Raw genomic sequence first — 21,165 nt, 5'->3', positions numbered from 1 at the left:
CTCTGTCATATTCTCCGATATTCTCCGTGTTTTGGTCACATTTTTGATATTTTTTGAGTCCCTCCATTGGGCACGACACATTGTCTTTATCCCATATTCTTTGGTTTGTCTGTCCCACATTCTCCCATAATATCTCACTCGTTTCATCGTTTTTTCTTTTTGACCACGATTCTTGATTTTCTTTTGGCTTGGACAGATTCTTTTCGCTGTTTTTTTTTCTTTTTCTGAGTTTCTGACACAAATTTCTTTACCGTCCAAACACAATAATAAAATTCAACGGTCAACTTACTGTTAATAGATTCTGTGGTTTTCCTCCGTGAGTAGTATTACCCCCCACGGATTTCTTGCCGCTGGTCGATTCTTTGTTCCTGCATTTTGCTTTCGCTTTGTTTTCTCTCACTAACTTTGTGTTATTCGCTGCACTATCTTTTGCAAGTATCAATCGCTTTCGTTCTCTTCCTAGCTATTCTTTTCCTCGTGATATACCAAAGCGAATCGATATATTACATATCCCCGCCATTTTACATATCTATGTTTTTTTTGGTATATACATTTTTCTTCTTTGTGTTGAGAACGCCTTATATTTCAGATGGGCTATTTTTGTGCATTGTAGTCTCATCCCTGGGGCATCATACATTGTCGCATCGTTTGTCTATCTTGGTCTTCGTTCGCCCTGTTTCTTGTGAAACATTTTCTTTTGTATAATTCGCTATTTGTGCTTGGCAAGCTCAACACTAATTCTCATTTTTTTAATTTTGTTCCATCTTCTTTTTCACTATCGCTATCGCTACCAAATATTGCATTTTTGAGTCTTTTACTCCTGTTCTCCATTTCACTATGTGTCTCCCTTGACCTATCAGGCTATCGTTCGATACCCTCATAGTTTCTGAAATCAACAATATCATCAAAGTAGCTCAGATCTACCAATCTTTCGTTGGAACATTCATTAAAGAAGAAACGAAGGTTGTTCTCCATTTCCTTGTCCATTCAATGTTTGGTAGTATACTCCGTTTTGTTAGACACAAAATAACTCATATTAGTCAACAATTTACTTTCGTAGTACAATTTTCAATACTAATGTTTTGGCTTATCTCAAATTTGTTTGGCACTTTAAACTCTGCAGCCAGTTCAGTTTCCCTCATGTTTATACAAAAATCTATCCCATCCGGTATATATTTTCTGGAACCCTTTAAATCTTCTGTTTGGATTCTTGAATTCAACTTCAAATTTTATATACCCTTTCGTCAGTATGGCTTTCGGTTGTATCAACGCAAAGAATTCTTGAGCCTCGAACCTTCTGTTAAATTTATTTTGTAAACGGTGCGCTCTCGTAAAGATTAACCAAAAATAAATTGGCAGTTGTCCCGGTGCAATTTGCTACCACTCCAATAATTGCACAATTTCTTTGCTCAACAGAATTGCACTCCCGCAACTTAATTGTGAGTAAGCCATTACTACTTCATCTTCTTCGACTTTCGTTTCAAATTCATACACTTCGTTCATCTCAAATCTCTCGAGTACTAATATTTTTTGTAGTTCCTTAAGTGACCATCGCCGCGGCTTTGTGTATTCATTGTATTTGTCACCTTCTTTCCACCTCACCAAGTCTACGATCGTCATCGAGCCTTCTTCTTCTCGATTATCTTTCACTCGTATAATACGGTCATTTCTACCTGCGGCAAAAAGGCCAGATAGCTCAAAAATTAGATTCACTTGATCCAAATGGGGTACACCGTGCCAAATCAGTGCGACACAGGTACAGTGCCCTTCCTTTGCTGGCGCTGCACCATATCGTGTTGTTCAAACCAGTTTTAAATACTGGCGTCATCATCTTTCGCAACCACAGAGTTTCGTGTTTTTGCAGATAAAGAGCTTCATCTTCAAGAAACTTTCTGTTCCGATAAGATGACGATGGAGAACAGTTAAGGAAAGGGAAAACACAATAACAACGTTCATAACTCACCCAAAACTTACTCGGTTTTCTTGGTTTTTGGCAAATGCTTCCTTGTGAAAGTAATCAGCCTTTGTTGTCACCAGGCTCGCAAGCATCTGACTACAAATTTCGTCAATTTTATTGGATAGGCATAGATCAGTTCCTAGTTTGAAAGTGTAATATATTAGAAAGGACAGAGAGCGATAGCTACTTGTGTAGTTTATTGCGTTCCAACACGGCAGAATGTACAACACAACTAAGTCATACTCGTTAACTGTATGTATGATTGAGATTTCTTTTACAATTCATGCAAGAGTTATGGCACTTGCTCTAACAAAACAATCGTGAAAGGCATGTGATGAAGGGGTCAAGTAAAAGATCGACGCCATTAAATCTTCTTTTCACCGCTATTGTGAACTTGAAGCCCTCTCAAGACTTAGTCACCCAAACCTTGTTTCTCTACTGGGTTGTTGATTTGAAAACAGCAAACTTTATCTCGTCTACGAGTATTGTTATATTCTTAGATCTAGTCTGGTCTACGAGTATGGTTATATAATATTTCGTAGATAAAGTTTTACATTGCCGGGTGGATTCTTATCTAACCCGGATTCTTATCTAATTCAGGGTGGCATACAATTTTAGTCGCTCAAGTCTTCACCTTCGAATCTAATTCGTATTTCACTTCTTTTTTTTCCTATTCTTACTAAATTGCCCCTACATTTAATTTTCACTGTCTAATCCTAATATCGCTATTCCGTTGGCATGCATCATCGAAATCAATTTTCGTATTTTTATGTAATGCATTCGGTATAGTTTCTGCTATCAATTTCTTTTGCAATTTTTTCTGTGCATCTTTTATTTTTTATGTGCATTTTTAGCCATCTTGTAGTTAACTACATTGCGTCCCGTATACGTTAGTTTGACATTATTTCGTTCTTGATAATTCACGACTTTTTCCCGATTGTCCATTTTCTTATCGTTTACGTTCACACGACACTTTGTTATACATTCCGCTCACTCTTTTCCTATTCCATTTTTTCTTTGATTTTTCTTCTCTTTTTTGCCATATGAATTTTGTTCGCATGCCAAAGAGGGGGCGGTGTTTCGACCCCCACCTACGTGGCAAACGTTCATTAGTAGGGGTCTCTATTTTATTCGTTTAATCAATAGGGCTAAAGCCCAATTTGCAATACCATGGATCAATGTACAAGCTCATTAACTCATGTGTCTAAGGCTGAACCTTAGCCACATAACTTGCCACTAATGTACATTAATTTATGTTCAGATTCGTTTATTATCAAATAGATAATTATCAGCTGAGAGTTATATTCAATTACAATTACTTAAGCTACAAGGAGTCTCTACTTTACCTATATAAATACCAAACTATTTTTCATACAGAACTACGTTCTTGAGACTTGATCCCATCGATAATTTGGTGCGTGAGGCAACCGCAAAGTACAATCTCATCATTCTCCGATCACCACCACTTTTCTAACTACTTTTCTACATTCTTCGTTTCTTTAAAGTCACCACTTAGTGTTTTGATCATATTTGGTGAAAACACTAGGCATTTTCTATATAGTAGATATAATAGTATATTTCTTCATTTCTAATTTTTTTTTCGAAAAAGACCAAAAATATTTTTCCGTTTAGTATTAAAAAGTCTTGTTTCCTTTTTCTATGATGAATAAAAAGTTTAGAAGTCTCATTATAGCAACAGAGTAAGGATTCGTTTTTCGTACTTAGACTAATATACGTGCAATAGTTTATGCATCTTTTCATGAATGACATGCATCAGCATTTGTTTGTATATAGCAGTAAGTTTTCGAAGCCAAGGTTAGAATAATTAAGTTTCATATCCTATGAGAATCTAGCCAAAAGCCTCATCTGAATGATTATTGAGTGATGACACAAAGGATGTCTGGATAGAAAGACCATATGTACACTTGCTTGATCACAACGCCATATCCTAAGAGAGAATTTAGGCTATTTTTGGATTGATATAGCCAAATAAATGTTAAAAACCCAAAAAGATAGTTTTTCCTCTAGGTTACCCTATTGAGCCTTCGCCCTTGTCTAAAAAGCCTTTTTATTCTTTACCAAAAATTCCTAACCCGTTACAACACACAATAAAAGTTTACTTTCGGTGATGAGTTGAGAACCTGGATAAATATCCGAGAAGAGAAGAGAAGACCTTGTAGCGAAAGCGGCCATCCTTAACAACCATAATCACGGTCATCCTCCCCCTCTAATCATGCAATTATAAAATGAAAGAGTAAGAGAGGGAGAATATACCGCATCTTCCAACAAAACCAAAGGTTCCCATCCTCTTCTTTGGATCTCAAACGAAGTGCACTTCAAAACGGTCGAAATAGAAAAGGTCTTGAAAATTTTGCTCCGGCACGATTTTGAGAATTCGAGCCATTTAAAGTAAGGATTTGAAAAAATGGGGTTTTGAGTTGGAATGAGGGTTGAAAATAGAGAAGGTTGTGAAAAAAATTGAATGGTGGTGTGTCGGGGTGAGGTTGCGATCGCGAGTAGAGTAGGGGCGAGCGCTAGCTAAGTGGGGCGGCTAGGGTTGGGAAATTTTGGGGTGGAGAAGAAAGGAAGGGGAGATCACGTGCCTTTTTTAAGAGATTAAATTTTTTGGCCCAAGCCCAATTGAATCGAAATTCCAATCTTGTCCTCAGTGCCTTGCCAACTTCAAGAGCCGATCCATGCTTTGTTACTCGCCCGATCTTGACCCGTGAGGTACCAAAACGATCAGCATAAAAAATGCAACGTAACGGTATAGGATACACTCACATACAATGGTAGATGATAAATAGATGATGGAAAGAACTGTACAGGAACTGTAAGGAAATTTTAAAAAGGTGAGTCGTTTAAATTCAAATCCCCAAGACTTGGAAGTTTTTGAAAACTTGAGTCAATCCCAACCAGATGGCTGGATTACTCTCTTCAGTTGTGCTCGATGAGTAGGTGGCTGGCACATGAAAACCATAAAAACTGAATTGTTATGAGGTTGAAGACGGGGGAAAGTTGATGTTTGACAATTCGAGCACCAGCCTTCTCTCTTAGCTCGTCTCTTACGTGAGTATGAACTTTTACCTAAACCAGGAATGATTTTCAGTATATGTGTACAAATCTTAAGCTGCAGTTCTCTAGGAAGTGCTTGCACACGATCATTAAAACTGATCCATCTAGTCTTGTTATTAGGTGGAGGGTTTTTGTTTGCTACAGAAGACATTTTTGAATTTTTTTTTAGAAACGAGAGAGATTTAGAAGGGGAAAAGATTTAAACGAGAAGGGAAAGATCTTTAAGAAAGGAAATTTTTGAAATTTTTTGAATCTTTTAACGTCAGATTCTTGAGACAAAATAGAGAGGTAATTAAATGCAAAAAGATAAAATTGAACAGAGAATAGTATTACTCTGGGCTACTCCATTTGTTTAATTCTCATTTGAAGACGTCTCGTCTATTTTTTATTTTTTTATTTTATTTTTTGGTTTGTTTTCTCATTCAAAATATATCTCTATCCATATAGAGGTTTTGTCAAGAAGATAAAATTATACGTTAATCCGGTATCATTTTGGTTACTCCGGATGTATAACTTTTATTTTTTATATTGTCTAGTTTTGAAAACTATAGAGAGATGTTTTAAGAAATTCGTACTCAAAAGTTGTGATTCTATATGTTACTACTTTAAAACAAATCATAACAGATATTCTTAGACAACTTTTAAATTAATGGACTCTGGGCGAACCCAATTTAGACAGACATTTAACTTCAAATTCTACAGCGAGTTGGGGATTTACTTAGAAGACATGGAATGTCCCGACCGGAGAATAGCTCTCGATATAGGCGATCCTTAGTAAGCAAAGCTGATTTCAAACCAGCCCTAGATTGCATAGTTCTAGGGGTTGGTCTGTGTAAAATCCATTGGCCATTTTGAAAAATTACTTAACTATTGATGTATCGAGAATCTATCATTAATAGCACAAAGAAATCAAACATTTTTGAAAAAGAAGTGTAAAATAAAGAAAATAAAAATTGTATACTCGCTCCATAGGTTCACACTTACTCTAACGACGAGTAAAAAGTGTTTTACAAAGAATATGCGAGATATACTGTGGATTAAGGCTCCGGCACTTACAACCACACCCTCCAAGTGGAGAGGTCCAGTCACCTTATTGATGTATCCCCTTAAAGGAAAGGAATACATCGGAAATGAGGATTCAATCCTCGTAGATGGGATGATTAAGAAAGAGTTTTTAGCGCTCCAGCTTCGTTCACATCACTTGTTGCTTCAAATGTTGTGTTTGTTGGTTTATGATTAGGAATAGCTTGACCTGGGAACAAACCTTTCTAGGTTTTATCTTAGGTTAACAAGTTCAGAGATTGTTGCATGGATGCTAGGATTTGGGTTTGTTGTTGCATGACAAATAACATTATTTCGGTGGGCTTATCTGTTTAGACACTAGTTGATGGTGTAACAGGGACTAGGTCTCTTTGGTTGTTGATAGGTTGGTTTTGATAGTTCTTGTTAAATTGGGATGGAACCAATGCTCTGTTCTGATTGTTATAGGTACTTTGTCCTTGTCCTTGTGTGAAAGTATTTGTTGGTTTGTTGAAACTTGGTGGTGTTTGGAATATTGGTCCATGCGAAGTTTGAATGTTGTCTCCATGGTGATTAAAAAAAAAAAAAAAAAAAAAAAAAAAAAGATTAACATATGTTCAAAATCTTTTATAGCACTAAAAAGGAAATAGACAAATATTAATTGAAGTCTATTTGATATATTAAACCAATTACATAAACAATCCAACATTCCAGCCTAATCCCTAATAATTGGGAATTTTTTTTTAGAAGTCTCCTAAAAACCAAAACGCGTTGAGAGAGAGAGCACATTTTGTTTAACCACAAAAGCATATTAATGTTAACAATTTACTATAGGTTTTAGAACTATATATAAGTTTTAGTTTATAAAAATAAACATAATTCATATAATTAGCATGGAGTCACATCAGGGTAAAATGTCGAGAAAATATTCCTAATTTAAAAAACACTTATAATAAAAAAGTAATTAACAATCACTATTTGAATAGATATAAAACAAAATCAAATGATTTCGAAGAGGTTGAAAAAAACATGTGATGGGGTCACGATGATGGATAGAAAGTGGTAGATATTATTTATTTATTTATTTATTACCATGAGTCATGAATCGAATACTTAAAATGAGTAATAGCAAACTACATGGGCTGGAGCCCAAACGGCTCGATATGGGCTATCATTTCCACCCTGGTAAATAACGAATGTGTTATTCACTTTCCAAGTTTCCAGTCTTGAGCTAAAAATGGCAGGAGTGGGAGTAGTAGGAGGAGGAAGCGCTTGTTTGTTTTGTCAAATAGCTCGTTCATCCACTTCAACTCATCTTCTCCACACAGTTAAGTTATTCCCCACCTACCCATCTCCTTTTTGTTCCCGGCCTAGTTGTTTCAATAAAATGTTTTCTCTCTTCCTTCCTTTGCAGGATGATAAAGTTGTTGCGTTTCAAGATATTAAGCCTGCTGCGTTCAGGTCATTTTTAAATTTCTAGTAATTTTTTTATTAGTATAAATGTGCATCTTAATAAGTCATTTAGTTTGTGTCAATATATATATATAAGCTAACACATGCAATGCCAATGGAGAATGAAAGCAAGGATTTGGAATTGAAACATTAGGACATCAATTTATTAGGATGTATTTGGATCGTAGAACGGAAATTATTAGATTAGTTGAGATGAGCATTTCAGCTTTATAAATCAATATGGGAGCATGTGTATAATGGTTGTATGCTTTACAATGAGTTGTACGGAAAGTGGGTAAAGTTACAGGGGATGTAGTAAGCTGGGTGGATGGATACAATTAGGAATGTTCTCAAGGACAATCAAGCGAGGGCTAGGTAGAAGGACTTTATATAGAAGATACCTTTGTTATTCTTGTCAGATTTGTCTATTTCCTCTACCTGTTTGTAGTTGTTTTTTCAAGCAAACTGATTTCCAGTCATTCAAGTTCCGTCCAACGCCAAACCCCTAGCTAGATTTTGCTAGAAAGTGCAGTTTGGAGTGAACTTCATACTTGATATAACGTTTAAAAAAGAGACTATTTAGACAACTCAGATCTCTCCACCGACTACATCTATCAAAACGTCACATACCTCTTCTTTGAAATCCTCATATATTTATGTTATTTTTAACATCTATTTTTCTGTGTACTTTTTTCCCACTATAACTAAGCATGTTGATACAACTTGGATTCAATTTATCTACTAATTACGACATTTGATATAAAAGCCTTATTATATCAGTGGTCTAAAGTCTTCAAAGAGTTTAGAGGATGCTACCTTTTGAAAAACGCAGCTTCCCTATCTTCTATCTCCCCGCTCATACCTTAAGAACCTCTCTCTACTAGCTTCCATCTCTTACTAACATTATAATACTTGATACCGGATTAAGTAACACAATAAGAATACCAGAATTGTGTATAACTGAACTAGTCTTTTAGAGATTTATAGGTCCCATAATTTATCTGTTTCCTGCTAATGGAATGAACTCTATACTGATTCCCAAAGTTCTATCTTGTTCATTTCAATTTCAACAAACTGATAGGCACTACCTGGTAATACCTGTGGAACACATTTCAACAGTCAAAGACCTTCAAAGGAGAACTGAAGATTATAATCTTGGTAGTTCCTGGTCTTAGTGAGGGTCGAACTGAATTATTGAAAGCTTTGATTCCTGTAAATTTCATCAGAGTTTGATTAATCCTATTCCTTGACCGATTCGCAGTGAGTCACATGCTGAGTGTGGGGCAAAGTCTAATACATAGAGATGCACCTGAATCCAAGTACAGGTATTAACCTTTATTGTGAAAACTTATTTGATTGATGTGATTGATCATTGATGCCTTTCAGTTGCTATTTACCCTTGCATTGTGTGGAACTTCATCAAGGAGCAGTTGTGCCAGCCTCGGTCCCATTGAGAGTTGTTGAGTGCTTAACAGTCCTCATTTCTCTTTTATTATTTATGTAGCATAATCTCATTTGGTTTAGTTGGGAGTTGGGGTACTCTTAACTGTGAGTGTGCTCTGTATCTAGTTCCTTTCTTTTGTTAGCCTGTTTTACGACTCTATGTCTTCTATTTCTCACATACCAAAAGATTGAGAGCCGAGGAACTTGCGTGTTGGTCCTTTAAGACGAAGTCATCGAGTTTGGAAACTAGCATGTAAATGTTACTCATGCTTTAGGTTCTCTGTTTTCTGTTGTGCAGATTTGGATTTCATCAGCCTCCATTCAATAGTGTTAACCATCTTCATCTCCACTGCTTGGCACTTCCCTTCTCACCAAGGTAGGTTTTCTTGATGTAACTAGACTGCTAGAGTATGCAGCATACCTGTTATATACTACTCCTTGCTTTAACTCTCTCGATAATTGACCAGATGGAAGCATTTAAAATACATGTCCATGGGGCCTCTTGGGTTTATTGAGGCCGAGAAGTTGTTGGAGAAGATAAAGCCATAAGATTTTATCTGCACCCGGTTTGAATCCCAAATTCTTTATATTTAAGAATCAATTACATCAGATGTAAACCCATCCCCCGGTTCGAATCCCAAATTCTTTATATTTAAGAATCAATTACATCAGACGTAAACCCATCCCAACTGTTGTGCTAATTAAGTGTAGCTGTGCAGTTTATAAATTGAGAATCATATGCTTCCCTGGAAGGATTGGGATTGTAATAAACATGGAATTCTGTAACTTATAGATATCATTTTTCAAGTTTTCTGGTTTGATGCTATGTTCAGTTTTGGGAGCAGTTCTTAAACGCCAAGCAGCTTCATCCTTGTAAGTCTACATACTCTAAAGCTAAAAGCAATTTTTTTTTATTTACTATCGGTAACCAAATAATACACCCTCTCTGGCATTTACACTTGTATCACCAAAGAAATGTTACAATATCTACACAAGGGCACCACCCTTCACAAATTCAGTGAACACCAAGGCAACCAAACCCAACATAGCAAATCAACCGTTCCACATCTCTGCGTCAGATGTCATCGATCACACCGTTGGATTTCGATTCGACACCGATGCCCTTAATCAAGGGTACCAAGGAAGCCATAAAACTCATGCACTGCACTCGCAAGCTATTATTCTTTTGCTGGCATATCATGGAAAATGCAGTGTAGGAGTAAACACATTTCTCCCGCTTGTCCAACCGACACATGTTGGGACCGACAAGGTGGATTGCACATAAGCAGAGGCTGAAGTCATTGTGTATGAAAAAAGATGTGAAGAAACTAAGAAAGTAGAATGCGTTGAGTGCTTTGAGTGCTCAAAGATGTAATTGGACTTGTGTTGAAGTGTAAGATCAACTCTAAAGTGATATATATAGACAAGTATGGTGCAACAGTTGTTTGGGATCCACGTTAAGTTCTCAATAAAGTTGAAATGGAGACGTGGTTTCATGGTTATGGGGAATTAAATGAGAAGATTCAAAGGGCCACTATTGCTCCACCCTTGTACTTGGTTACGCTGTGCTGGCTGGTTATGGGTCAAAAGAATAAGAAATAAAACAAGATAGTTTAATTGGGCACTCATCAAATTGGATTGGGCAACTCCCAAAAAAAAAAAAAATTTACAAGTTTGCCATCAAAACCCAGGCCCAACAACCAATTCAACAGGTCTCGCCATAACGAAACCTCCGAGTCGTTTGAGTGTACACTCAAACGGTCTCACCATGTCGTAGGTGTATACACTCAAGCAATACCGCCATGTCGTTTGAGTATACACTCAAACGGTACCACCACATTGTTCTAGTATACACTCAAACGGCTTGATTATATCGTTCTAGTATACGTACATCCACGCGGTATGAGTTTGTCGTTTGAGAATTGGCTCCTGGAATCTCCATGGAACGGTCTGAGTGTGCTGTTTGAGTGTACACTTAAATGGTACCACCATATCGTTTGAGTGTACACTCAAACGACTTGAATATATCGTTTGGTATCACATGCAAGCGGTATGTCCGGGTCGTTTGGGGCTATTATGGGGCAACCAGTGTGAGTCGTTTGGACTAAAATAATTGATTAGCCCGATTAACCAAGGAAATTTCTGATTAACCAATGATTAATCCGATTAACCAATAAAAATTGATTACATAAATACCAATTACACTTTTCTTATACATAAACACCGAACACTTTTCTTATAATACAAAATCATTAATCGATTATAATTATACAATAATTTATTTAAACAATGATCTGCAAAATTGAATTAGTAATGATCAATTATCAACACATCCCAATTGAATTAGCAAAATTGAAATCCGATTTAAAAAATTGGGTTAGGAACAACACAATTAGTTGCACCAACACAATTACATGCACTTTTCACTATTTATCTGTTATGACATAGTATCTATATAACCAAGTTAAAACATGTAATCAAACATGCCAAAATCTAAAATAATGTAATCAAATATGCCAATTCAAAATCATGTAATCAAATATGCCAATTCAAAATCTAAAATAATGTAATCAAATATGTCAATTCAAAATCTAAAATAATAGTTTGTTTTATATCTAAACTTGTTATTTTTCATGTTATTTTTCATATTTTTTTTCAATTGTGAATCATAAACTAGTTTGGGGTTTAGGGTTTAGTATTCAAAGTTTATAAATTTTGTACCAACATATTTCACTTAATTATTCGAAATAATAATTTGTTTTAAACTTGTTATTTTTTATTTTCTTTTTCAAATTGTGAATCATAAACTAGTTTGGGGGTTTGGGGTTTAGGGTTTAGGGTTTACAAATTTTGTACTAACATATTTCACTTAATTATTTGAAATAATAATTTGTTTTATATCTAAACTTGTTATTTTCCATTTTCTTTTTCAAATTGTGAATCATAAACTAGTTTGGGGTTTAGGGTTTAGGGTTCGGGGTTTACAAATTTCGTACCGACATAAAAATATTTTAATTTCAAATATATTTCACTCAATTATCCAAATCTAAAATAATAATTTGTTTTATATCTAAACTTGTTATTTTCCATTTTTTTTTTCCAATTGTGAATAATAAACTAGTTTGGGGTTTAGGGTTTACAAACATATTTCACTCAATTATTCGAAATATATCAAATTTTCAAATATCTTTACATAAAATACTCAAGTTTATCATTTACTCCTTACTCCTTTTTTCCATCAAAATCCTTACTCCTTACATAGAATACTCAAGTTTCTCTACATAGAATACCCAATCAAAATCCAAAATGGAACACAAAGATGAAGAAGAAGCATTTGAGGTAATGCTTGAGGTGCAACAACAAATTAGAGAAGGAGAAAATAGAAGAAATATTGAAAGTGAAGAAGTGGCACAAAATGTTGAAGGTGAAGGTGAAGAAGTTGAAGAAATATAAGATGCAACTAGTCGAGCAAATGAGATGTCGAGAAATCGTCGACGACAAAGACAAGCAAATGTAAATAATGATGTAACACTTGATTAGAATGAATACAAAATACTTGATTGATTGAATTAATGAATGAATGAATCTATAAAAGAGCATTGATTAAAATGAATACAAAACACTTGATTGATTGAATGAATGAATGAATGCAAAACACTTGAATGAATGAATCAACAACATTTAGAACCTGAGCCCAAATGACACCTCTAGGTCGTTTGGGGACTCTATGGAACTACATGACTGGGTCGTTTGGTCCCTCTATGGAACTACATGGCCGGGTCGTTTGGTCCCTCTATGGAACTACATGGCTGGGTCGTTTGGACCCTCTATGGAACTACATGAATGGGTCGTTTAGGAACCCTATTGGCCGATGTAGCTGGTCGTTTGGACTAAATTTAGTGGGAAGTTCATTTTTTTTTGTGACTTTGAAATCCCTCATAACACAAATTGTTTTAGACTATTGTTTTATTCTATATGTACAATCCTTTGCCGCTATCCGAGAACCGATCCTCTACAAACTCGAATGACGTGATTTGTCAACCGATTTTAAGTGATACAACATAAATTTTTACTATGGAAGAGGTATAATGGAGTAGGCATTAATTTCATTTTTTTTCCTAAATATAATTTTATTAGTGTATTAATAATAGTTGTTGTCTTTTATGTGTTTAGGTCTTTCATACACGTGGCGAGGCAATTGGTTGGGCAACCGCTAGAGGAAAACAAGTTAATGTGGTTGTGGTAATTGAAAAGTCAGAGTATGCTAAGGGAAATTGTATAGGCCCAATTATGAAAAGGATGTCAGGTCAGCAGATGTTATGCGGGAGTCAGAGTAATATGATAGAGCAGGAGCATAGGAACCGAGTCAGGGAAAGGACCAGGTCAGCGGGACAGCGAGTGGGGTGAATCTTCATAATATAAACCGGGAAGTATGCGATTCTAGCCGAAAAACCCTAGATCCCAGACATGGCAAGTGTACGGCAGGAAGGGGATCAGTCGGATGGGAGGACAGCTGGACGGTCAGGAAGTGAGAAGAAACATGTATAAAGAGAAGGAGATGGGAAGAGAAAAAAAGGAGGCCGCACAGTGAGAGGAGGAGGAGGGTTGTAAGTCCAACATTTTCTCATCGATAGATCAGTAGGGTTTTTAGGTCAATACATTTGGCGCCATATGTGGGGACAAAACAAAGGCAAAGTAGAGATGGCACCGAAGAAACAAGTAGGCAGACCGAAGAGATCGTGGCAGTGCAGGAATCGACACCAGAGGCGGTGATTGACGAAGAAGAAGGTAGGAGAGAGGATCTGGAGACGGAGGAGACACGGCTTATGAGGGAAGAGATTGGGAGACTAAGAGAGGAGAACGACGGGTTGAGAAGAGAGAGGGACAGAGAAGGAGAAGGTGCAGGCGGAGAGGCAAATGATAGCTCTGAGGAGGAAGAAGAGGAGCCAAACCTCGTGGAAAATCCAGTGGTCGGCTTGACAATTGAACAGGTGCAAGAGATGATAGACAAGGACAAAGAAGCGAACCAGCAGAAGGGGAAAAGTCGCGGAGGAGCGGCTAGTCAGGTGGTGGCGGGGCTAAACCGCAACCCTTTGGCGGACGGCATTTGGGCTTCGGAGGTCCCAAAGCACTTTAATCCAAGGCCCAAAATTTCGATATCGGTTAATATATCGGTGTACCCAAAAACCGAGATATATCGGATATCTCGGTTCTTTGGTGACCAAATCAAAGTTTCTAAAATATCGGATATCTCACCGATATATCTCGGATATCTCGGATCTCTTTGATATATCTCCGGATATATAGATATTTCGAAATTTCAATATTAAATTATTAACAATTGGTCAAAAAGTCAACCGATATATATCGATTATCACTTATCGATTATCTCGGGCGATATAAACTTTCATATCGAAATTCGATATATCTCGGAAAAAAAGGGGTTCAATATTCGGTGGATATATCTCGGAAAAATCGATATCGGTGTACCAATTTATCGAGATATATCGGGCGAGATATCCGATATCTCGGCGATATTTTGGGCCCTGCTTTAATCAACCTCGATTCGAGAGATACGATGGAAAAGGAGACCCAGCGGACCATATCCACCATTTCAGGCAACAGATGTCGTTATGGCAGGAGTAGCGGTATGATGGATTGCAATGCATGATGTTCCCGGCAAGTTTGAAAGGTGGGGCATCGGATTGGTACTATCGGTTACCGGCGGGGAGCATAAAGAATTTCCAAGAGTTGGAACAGGCCTTTGTGGATCATTTCATACAACAGAAAAAGCGTGCGGTGGACATCGCGGCCTTGTTCAACGTGAGACAAAGGTCAGCAGAGACAGCGAGAGAGTATTTATGTCGGTTCAAAGCTGAGACGTTGAAGGTCGAGAATTTGGATGAGAGGACCGCGGTTATCGCATTTGAGCGAGGGTTGCGTCCAGGGACGGGAGTGCACCAGTCGGTCACAAAGAATGAGATTGCAACATTGCACAAACTATATCCGCGGGTAGAGAAATACATTAGGTATGAGGACATTGTATCGAAGAGATCAGGGAAAGCTATTTTGTCCTTAGAGAGAGAGATAGGGAGCATCGCAGGGAAGGGGCCTCGGAGAAGGGAAGCAGAGGGGTATCGCGGTTACCCCCCGAGGGTTGAGAGAGTATGGGAAGGGATTCGACGGGAGAATAGAGAAAGGAAGCCATATCGGGAGACAGAGGTGACGCCACTGAATAGACCGTTGAGAGAAATATTGCTTTTGATTAAAAACTTGCGGGGGTATGAAGGTCCACGGAACACACTAATAGAACTGCCGGATAAACCTTTCTGCGCATATCACCAGATGCGAAACCATGAGACTGATGACTGTTACGCTTTGAAGTGGATGGTTCAGAGATTGGTGGAGAAGGGCCAGATGAAGGAGTTTGTGAGGGATGCGTAGAATGATGAGCGCTTGCCGCGACAGGATCAGTTATTGGGGACTATACATGTGATCTTCAGTGGAGAGGTACTAAGTCACAATGCACATACAGACAGGGTAAGAAGGATCGCGAGCATCCAACAAATCAATGACAGGATTGATATGCCACGACCAAAAGGGAGGTCAACCGAGGACAAAGACACGATCACCTTCAGCAAGGCAGATTTACGGGCAGTGGACTCCCTCCATGAGGACGTGTTGGTGATCACGGTGGCAATGGGCAATTACCTGGTGAAGAGAGTGTTAGTGGATTGTGGCAGTGCGGTGGATCTTTTGTTCAAAGGAGCTTTGGAAGAAATGGGAATGGATCCTAGGCAACTGAGGTCTCCGCGCACTAATTTATACGGGTTCAATGGAAGTATGACAGAGCCTTTAGGGGAGCTCTTGTTGCCGGTAACCACGGGACCGGTGACAGTATTCGCACGGTTCATGGTGGTAGATTCCGCCTCGCAATACAACGCTATATTGGGGAGGAGATGGATTCATGAGATGAAGGTCGTCCCATCTACGTACTATCAAGTGATATTGTTCCCTACTCCAACGGGCATGTATGAAGTCCGCGGCGATCAGGTGATGGCCAAGAACAATCATAGGGGAACAGTGAAATGATTGGTACACGGAATAGAAGAGGAGAGTTCCCACCCAAGGAAAAGGCAGGCATAGCAATTACAGAGTGCCTCCGCAGAGAGTAAGTTGGAACCTGCGGAGGGTACAAAGATGCTAGATGAAATTGAAGTGGTGAATATAGGGGATGGGGAGGAAGAAAGGCTCACATTGGTAGGATCTAGTCTGTCGGATGACTGGAAGAGTAAGTTAATACAGTTTTTTCGGAGAATAGGGATGTGTTTGCTTGGACAATTGAGGACGTTACGGGATTAGACCCAGAATTTTCATGCCATAGGTTGCACATGAGGGAAGATGCCAAGCCGGTAAGACAGAGGATGCGGAGCATAAGACCAAAGTATATGGAGGACATCCACGAAGATGTATTGCGGTTGAAGGGAGCTGGCATAATACGGGAGATGGAGTTCACCGAGTGGTTGTCCAATATAGTCGCGGTACCTAAAAAGAATGGCAAGGTACGTATGTGCGTCGATTTCATGGATGTGAATAGAGAGTGCCCGAAAGATAGCTACCCCATGCCACGGGTAGATGAGTTGGTGGATAGGACCGCGGGGTACAAGGTATTCTCATTCATGGATCGCGTATATCAACCAGCTTGCGATGTATGGGCCGGATCAGGAGAAAACAACATTTGTGGTAGAAGGCGCACATATTGCTATACAAGGATGCCATTCGGGTTGAAGAATGATGGAGCCACGTTCCAGAGATTGGGGGAGAAGATGTTTGAAAGCAAGATCAAAAAAGGGTTTAAGATATACATAGATGATATGGTGGAGAAAATCATGTCGGAGGAGGAGCATTTGGAGGGCTTACGGGAGACATTCAGTATATTGTGGAAGTATAATTTGAAGTTGAATCCAGAGAAGTGCACTTTTGGAGTGACCATGGGCAAGTTTTTGGGCTACATCATGACTCATCGAGGAATAGAGGCCAACCCTGAGCAGATAAGAGCCTTGATGGAAATGTCATCCCCGCAGAATGTAAAGGAGGTACAACGACTGGCAGGAAGGGTGGCGGCGTTGAATAGGTTCATTTCCAAATCATCTGACAAATGCAGGCCGCTGTACGGACTATTGAGGACCGCGGAGTGTGAAGAGGCATTTCAGGAATTGAAGGGGTACTTGGGCAAGGCACCTTTATTATCCCAGCCAGAAAAGGGGGAGAAGTTGTACTTGTACTTGGGGGCCTCCGAGTATGCGGTAAGTTCGGTATTGGTCCGCCTCGTGGACAGGATGGAGAAACTGGTGTATTTTCAAAGTAAAACATTACTGGACGCAGAGACGCGGGATAGCAAAATCGAAAGGTATGCTCTGGCACTAATTTTCTCGGCATTGAAGCTGAAGCCCTACTTCGAATCTCACTCCGTCGAAGTGGTCACAAACCTACCCCTCAAATAGGCATTAAGGGTCGAGAGTTCTGGGAGAATGTTGAAATGGGCAGTGATGCTTAGCGTGTATGAGATACGATGATCGTGGGACCGCAAAAAGGCGCAGCGATGGCAGAATTTCTAGCGAGTTCCCTGCTGAGGGTCCCAATTGGGGAGAAGAGATGGTTATGGAACCAAAGAGAGATGTGGAGCCCAACGTGCTAGACCCTTGGGATAAGAGAAATGGATGGAGGGTGTTCGCGGATGGATCAGCCACTGACGAAAACAGTGGCATAGGGGTGGTGTTGGTTACACCCGATAACCATAGAATAGAGCTAACTACAAAGTTGGGTGTTGTGGCATCCAGTAATGAAGCAGAGTATGAGGCAGTGATAGCGAGATTGAGGATGGTCGAGGATCTGGGGGTCAAAGAACTGCTAGTGTACTCAGATTCGAATCTCGTGGTCTGCCAAGTTAATGGTGGGTTCGCAGCTCGATGCCCGAGAATGGCAAAGTATTTGAAGGTAGTGCATGAGAGGTCTGTAAAGTTCGCGAAGATTCAATTTGTTCATCTGGGTCACGGAGAGAATAGGCATGCAGACGCGCTGGCATATGTGGCGGCAGCGATGCCGGGGTCAGAGGAAAGGACGATACGGGTAGGAAGATTGGACAAGCGTAGTACAGAAGAGTTAGTAGAGGTGTATCAGGTTACTGAGGAGGGAGAGTGTTGGATGGATCTCATTAGAAACTTCTTGGGAGGAAGGGAGGTAACAGACAAGAAAGAAAAGAGAAGGTTGGAACAGACGTCCCAAAGGTACGTCCTAGTGGAAGGTGAATTGTACCGGAAAAACTTTAACGGGCCCTTGTTAAAGTGTCTAGGGCCACGGTCGGCTGCAGAGGTGTTGGGAGAATTGCACAAAGGTGACTATGGGAGCCATTCGGCGAGGAGGACCACCACGCACCGGCTGTTGATGCAGGGTTACTTTTGGCCCCATATGAAGAAGGACGCGGTGGATTTCACCAAAAAGTGCGACAAGTGCCAGAGGTTCTCACAACGGATATTCGCACCCGCCGAACCCCTGCATAATGTATCGAGTCCGTGGCCATTTTCCATGTGGGCTATGGATATTGTGGGACCGCTGCCCATGGCAAGCAGCAAGAGGAGATACATGCTGGCAGCCACAGACTACTTTACTAAATGGATTGAAGCCGTCCCTTTGCAGTAGGTCAAGGAAGCGCAAGTGATTAAGTTTCTATGGGAGAACATCATATGTCGGTTTGGGTTGCCGTATGCTATCATCGCAGATAATGGGACACAGTTCACGGGAGCTAAAGTGGCAGCGTTTCTACAGGCCTACAAAGTGAAACAAGGATTCTCAGCCCCCTACAATCTAGAGGGCAACGGACAGGCGGAATCTTCCAACAAAATGATAATGAACAACCTGAAAAAGAAATTGGAGGATAAGAAGGGCGCGTGGGTAGATGAGCTAAACCATATGCTCTGGGCTTACCGAACCACTCTACGAATGAGCACCCAGGAGACACCATTTGCTTTGGCATATGGAGTGGAAGCCGTGATTCCTTCAGAGATGATCGCGGCTACAATGAGAACCAGGGCTGTGGAGGATGGGTTGAATTGGCGCATATTGGCTGGGGACTTGAACCTGATAGAAGAGAAAAGGGACTCAGCTCGCATCCGATTGGAGGAATATCACAGAAGGCTACAGAGACAGTACAACAAAAGGGTCAGACCACGGCATTTCAAGATAGGGGAGTTGGTGCTGCGTCGGGTGACCCCAAGTACAAAAAAAGAGAATGATGGGAAGCTAGGCCCTAACTGGGAGGGGCCGTACACCGTGGTAGAGTAGGGAGGGTCAGGAACTTACAAATTGCAGACCATGGAAGGTAAACGGGTAGAGAAGCCCTGGAATGTAAGACTGTTAAAAAAGTTTTACCATTGAATGTAAGGAAGTCCAAAATAGAGGACGACATCTATATGTAAATGTATAAAACCACGGCACTTTTGTGAATGGAATCGTGTTTCTCACCTACAATGTTTTAGGGAAGAGTATAAACCGTGTACCAACGGGGAGAGAAGAGATGCATGGGGCAATAGAGTGCTCCCAACAGGTGTAAGAGCCTGGTGAGTCGCGGAGTGGGATGAGCCCTCTGCGGAATAGAGATGTCAAAGACACGTGGGGCAATAGAGTGCTCCCAACAGGTGTAAGAGCCTGATGAGTCGCGGAGTAGGATGAGCCCTCCGCGGAATAGAGATGTCAGAGACACATGGGGCAATAGAGTGCTCCCAAAAGGCGTAAGAGCCTGATGAGTCGCGGAGTGGGATGAGCCCTCTGCGGAATAGAGATGTCAGAGACACGTGGGGCAATAAAGTGCTCCCAACAGGTGTAAGAGCCTGATAAGTCGCGGAGTGGGATGAGCCTTCCGCGGAATAGAGATGTCAGAGATACGTGGGGCAATAGAGTGCTCCCAATAGGTGTAAGAGCCTGATGAGTCGTGGAGTAGGATGAGCCCTCAACGGAATAGAGATGTTAGAGACACGAGGGCAAAGAGAGTGTCCCCGGTCTATTTCAGAATGTCTCAGGGGAAGAGGCAGCGGAGGGTGTGAGCCCTTCGCTGATGCTAGAGAGGAAGAGAGCTTGGAGGAGAATAAAAAAGGAAGTAGAGATCTAGATAAAGAGAAAAGTTGTAGATCAAACTGATAAGGAGCCTCAAATGATAAAGAGACAATAGTATAACATACAAAATATCATGTTAAAGAGAAAGTATGACCAATCACAGGGCCAGGAAAGCGAAAATGTCTTATTACAACACAAGGGTCACTAAATCATGTCGGTGGCAGATTCATTAACAGGCAACACATCGGAGGGCGTTTGATAATTGGCGGCAATGACATCTTCAGAGGTTTTTGCGGGGCGAGCCGCGGTAGCTTCCAAGGTGGTACGTTCCTCCGACTCCAGCTGCGCGGAAAGGACCTCGGGAGCCAGCAACACGTCCCCGGTGGCCTCATAGGGGTTGGTTGCTGGAGTGGCAGGCTTTTCTGGGAGAAGGCAACCTTCTTGGATGAGCCTATCCATTGCTTCTTGGAGTTTCCTGGCCACCCTCTTGTCGGCCAGAAGCTTGAAGCGGTCGCGGAGTGTATTCATGTCGGACAAGGTCTTTTGTGACTCAGCGGCACAGGCTCCTGATGCTTCTGTTGGAGTGCCTCCAGGGCGTCCTGATGTTGTTGGGCCATGGATTCCAAGTTGAGCTGATGGTGCTGGAGAAGGGAATCCCGTTGCTGGCTTAGACGGTCGTTGACTTGGTCCATGTACCTTTGATGATAACTCTCTGCGGTCTGGAGCTCGTCTTGGGCCTTGAGTTTGGCCAAGTTGGCAACCGCTAACTCGGATTGAAGCCCAGGGAGCCGTCCAACTCCCTCTCCAAGGCAGTCAGCTTGTTTCTAGCGCTGAGCAGGCCGCGGATCATAAAAGAGATGTCCAAGCTGACCTGAGACCCAAGGGAGAAGGTTAATAAAAAAAAATAAATAAAAAAATGCACCCTTTCCCAGTTAGTGTACAACGAAGTACGGTGCGAATCGAACGTGCCTCCATCTGCATACGCAATGTCCCGGGGCAAATGAGAGTTGTAAAACAGGGAGGAGGCAACCGCGGCATTGTCCAGAGCAGAGTCGTCAATATTGACTCGACAATTGTGCACCTTGAAGACAAAAGGCAAAATTTCTTCC

The 21,165-nt window shown here is 40.4% G+C and overlaps 4 protein-coding genes across 4 annotated transcripts; all 4 read left to right on the top strand.

Moving 5' to 3' along the window:
* Positions 1-7,196: 7,196 nt before the first annotated feature.
* Positions 7,197-9,766, top strand: LOC147491657 (bifunctional adenosine 5'-phosphosulfate phosphorylase/adenylylsulfatase HINT4-like). Its single transcript, XM_086568935.1, has 6 exons — positions 7,197-7,379; positions 7,467-7,513; positions 8,586-8,662; positions 8,766-8,829; positions 9,246-9,323; positions 9,415-9,766. The coding sequence occupies exons 1-6, from the start codon at positions 7,290-7,292 to the stop codon at positions 9,494-9,496; spliced, it is 438 nt and encodes a 145-aa protein (XP_086425061.1). The 5' UTR covers positions 7,197-7,289; the 3' UTR covers positions 9,497-9,766.
* A 5,766-nt stretch (positions 9,767-15,532) lies between these two features.
* LOC147491656 (uncharacterized) lies at positions 15,533-16,039 on the top strand. The gene has a single exon (XM_086567299.1). It carries the CDS (start codon positions 15,533-15,535, stop codon positions 16,037-16,039), a length of 507 nt encoding a protein of 168 aa, XP_086423425.1.
* A 1,470-nt stretch (positions 16,040-17,509) lies between these two features.
* Positions 17,510-18,646, top strand: LOC147491655 (uncharacterized). The gene has a single exon (XM_086567298.1). It carries the CDS (start codon positions 17,510-17,512, stop codon positions 18,644-18,646), a length of 1,137 nt encoding a protein of 378 aa, XP_086423424.1.
* Positions 18,647-18,847: 201 nt separating this feature from the next.
* On the top strand, positions 18,848-19,288 carry LOC147491654 (uncharacterized). Its single transcript, XM_086567297.1, has one exon. The coding sequence runs from the start codon at positions 18,848-18,850 to the stop codon at positions 19,286-19,288; it is 441 nt and encodes a 146-aa protein (XP_086423423.1).
* Positions 19,289-21,165: the final 1,877 nt, after the last annotated feature.

The sequence above is a fragment of the Coptis chinensis genome, chromosome 6, assembly GCF_015680905.1.
Source record: "Coptis chinensis isolate HL-2020 chromosome 6, ASM1568090v1, whole genome shotgun sequence".
NCBI lineage: Eukaryota > Viridiplantae > Streptophyta > Magnoliopsida > Ranunculales > Ranunculaceae > Coptis > Coptis chinensis.
The sequence above is the reverse complement of the archived record's forward strand: the minus strand, read 5'-3'. Positions and strand labels throughout refer to the sequence as shown.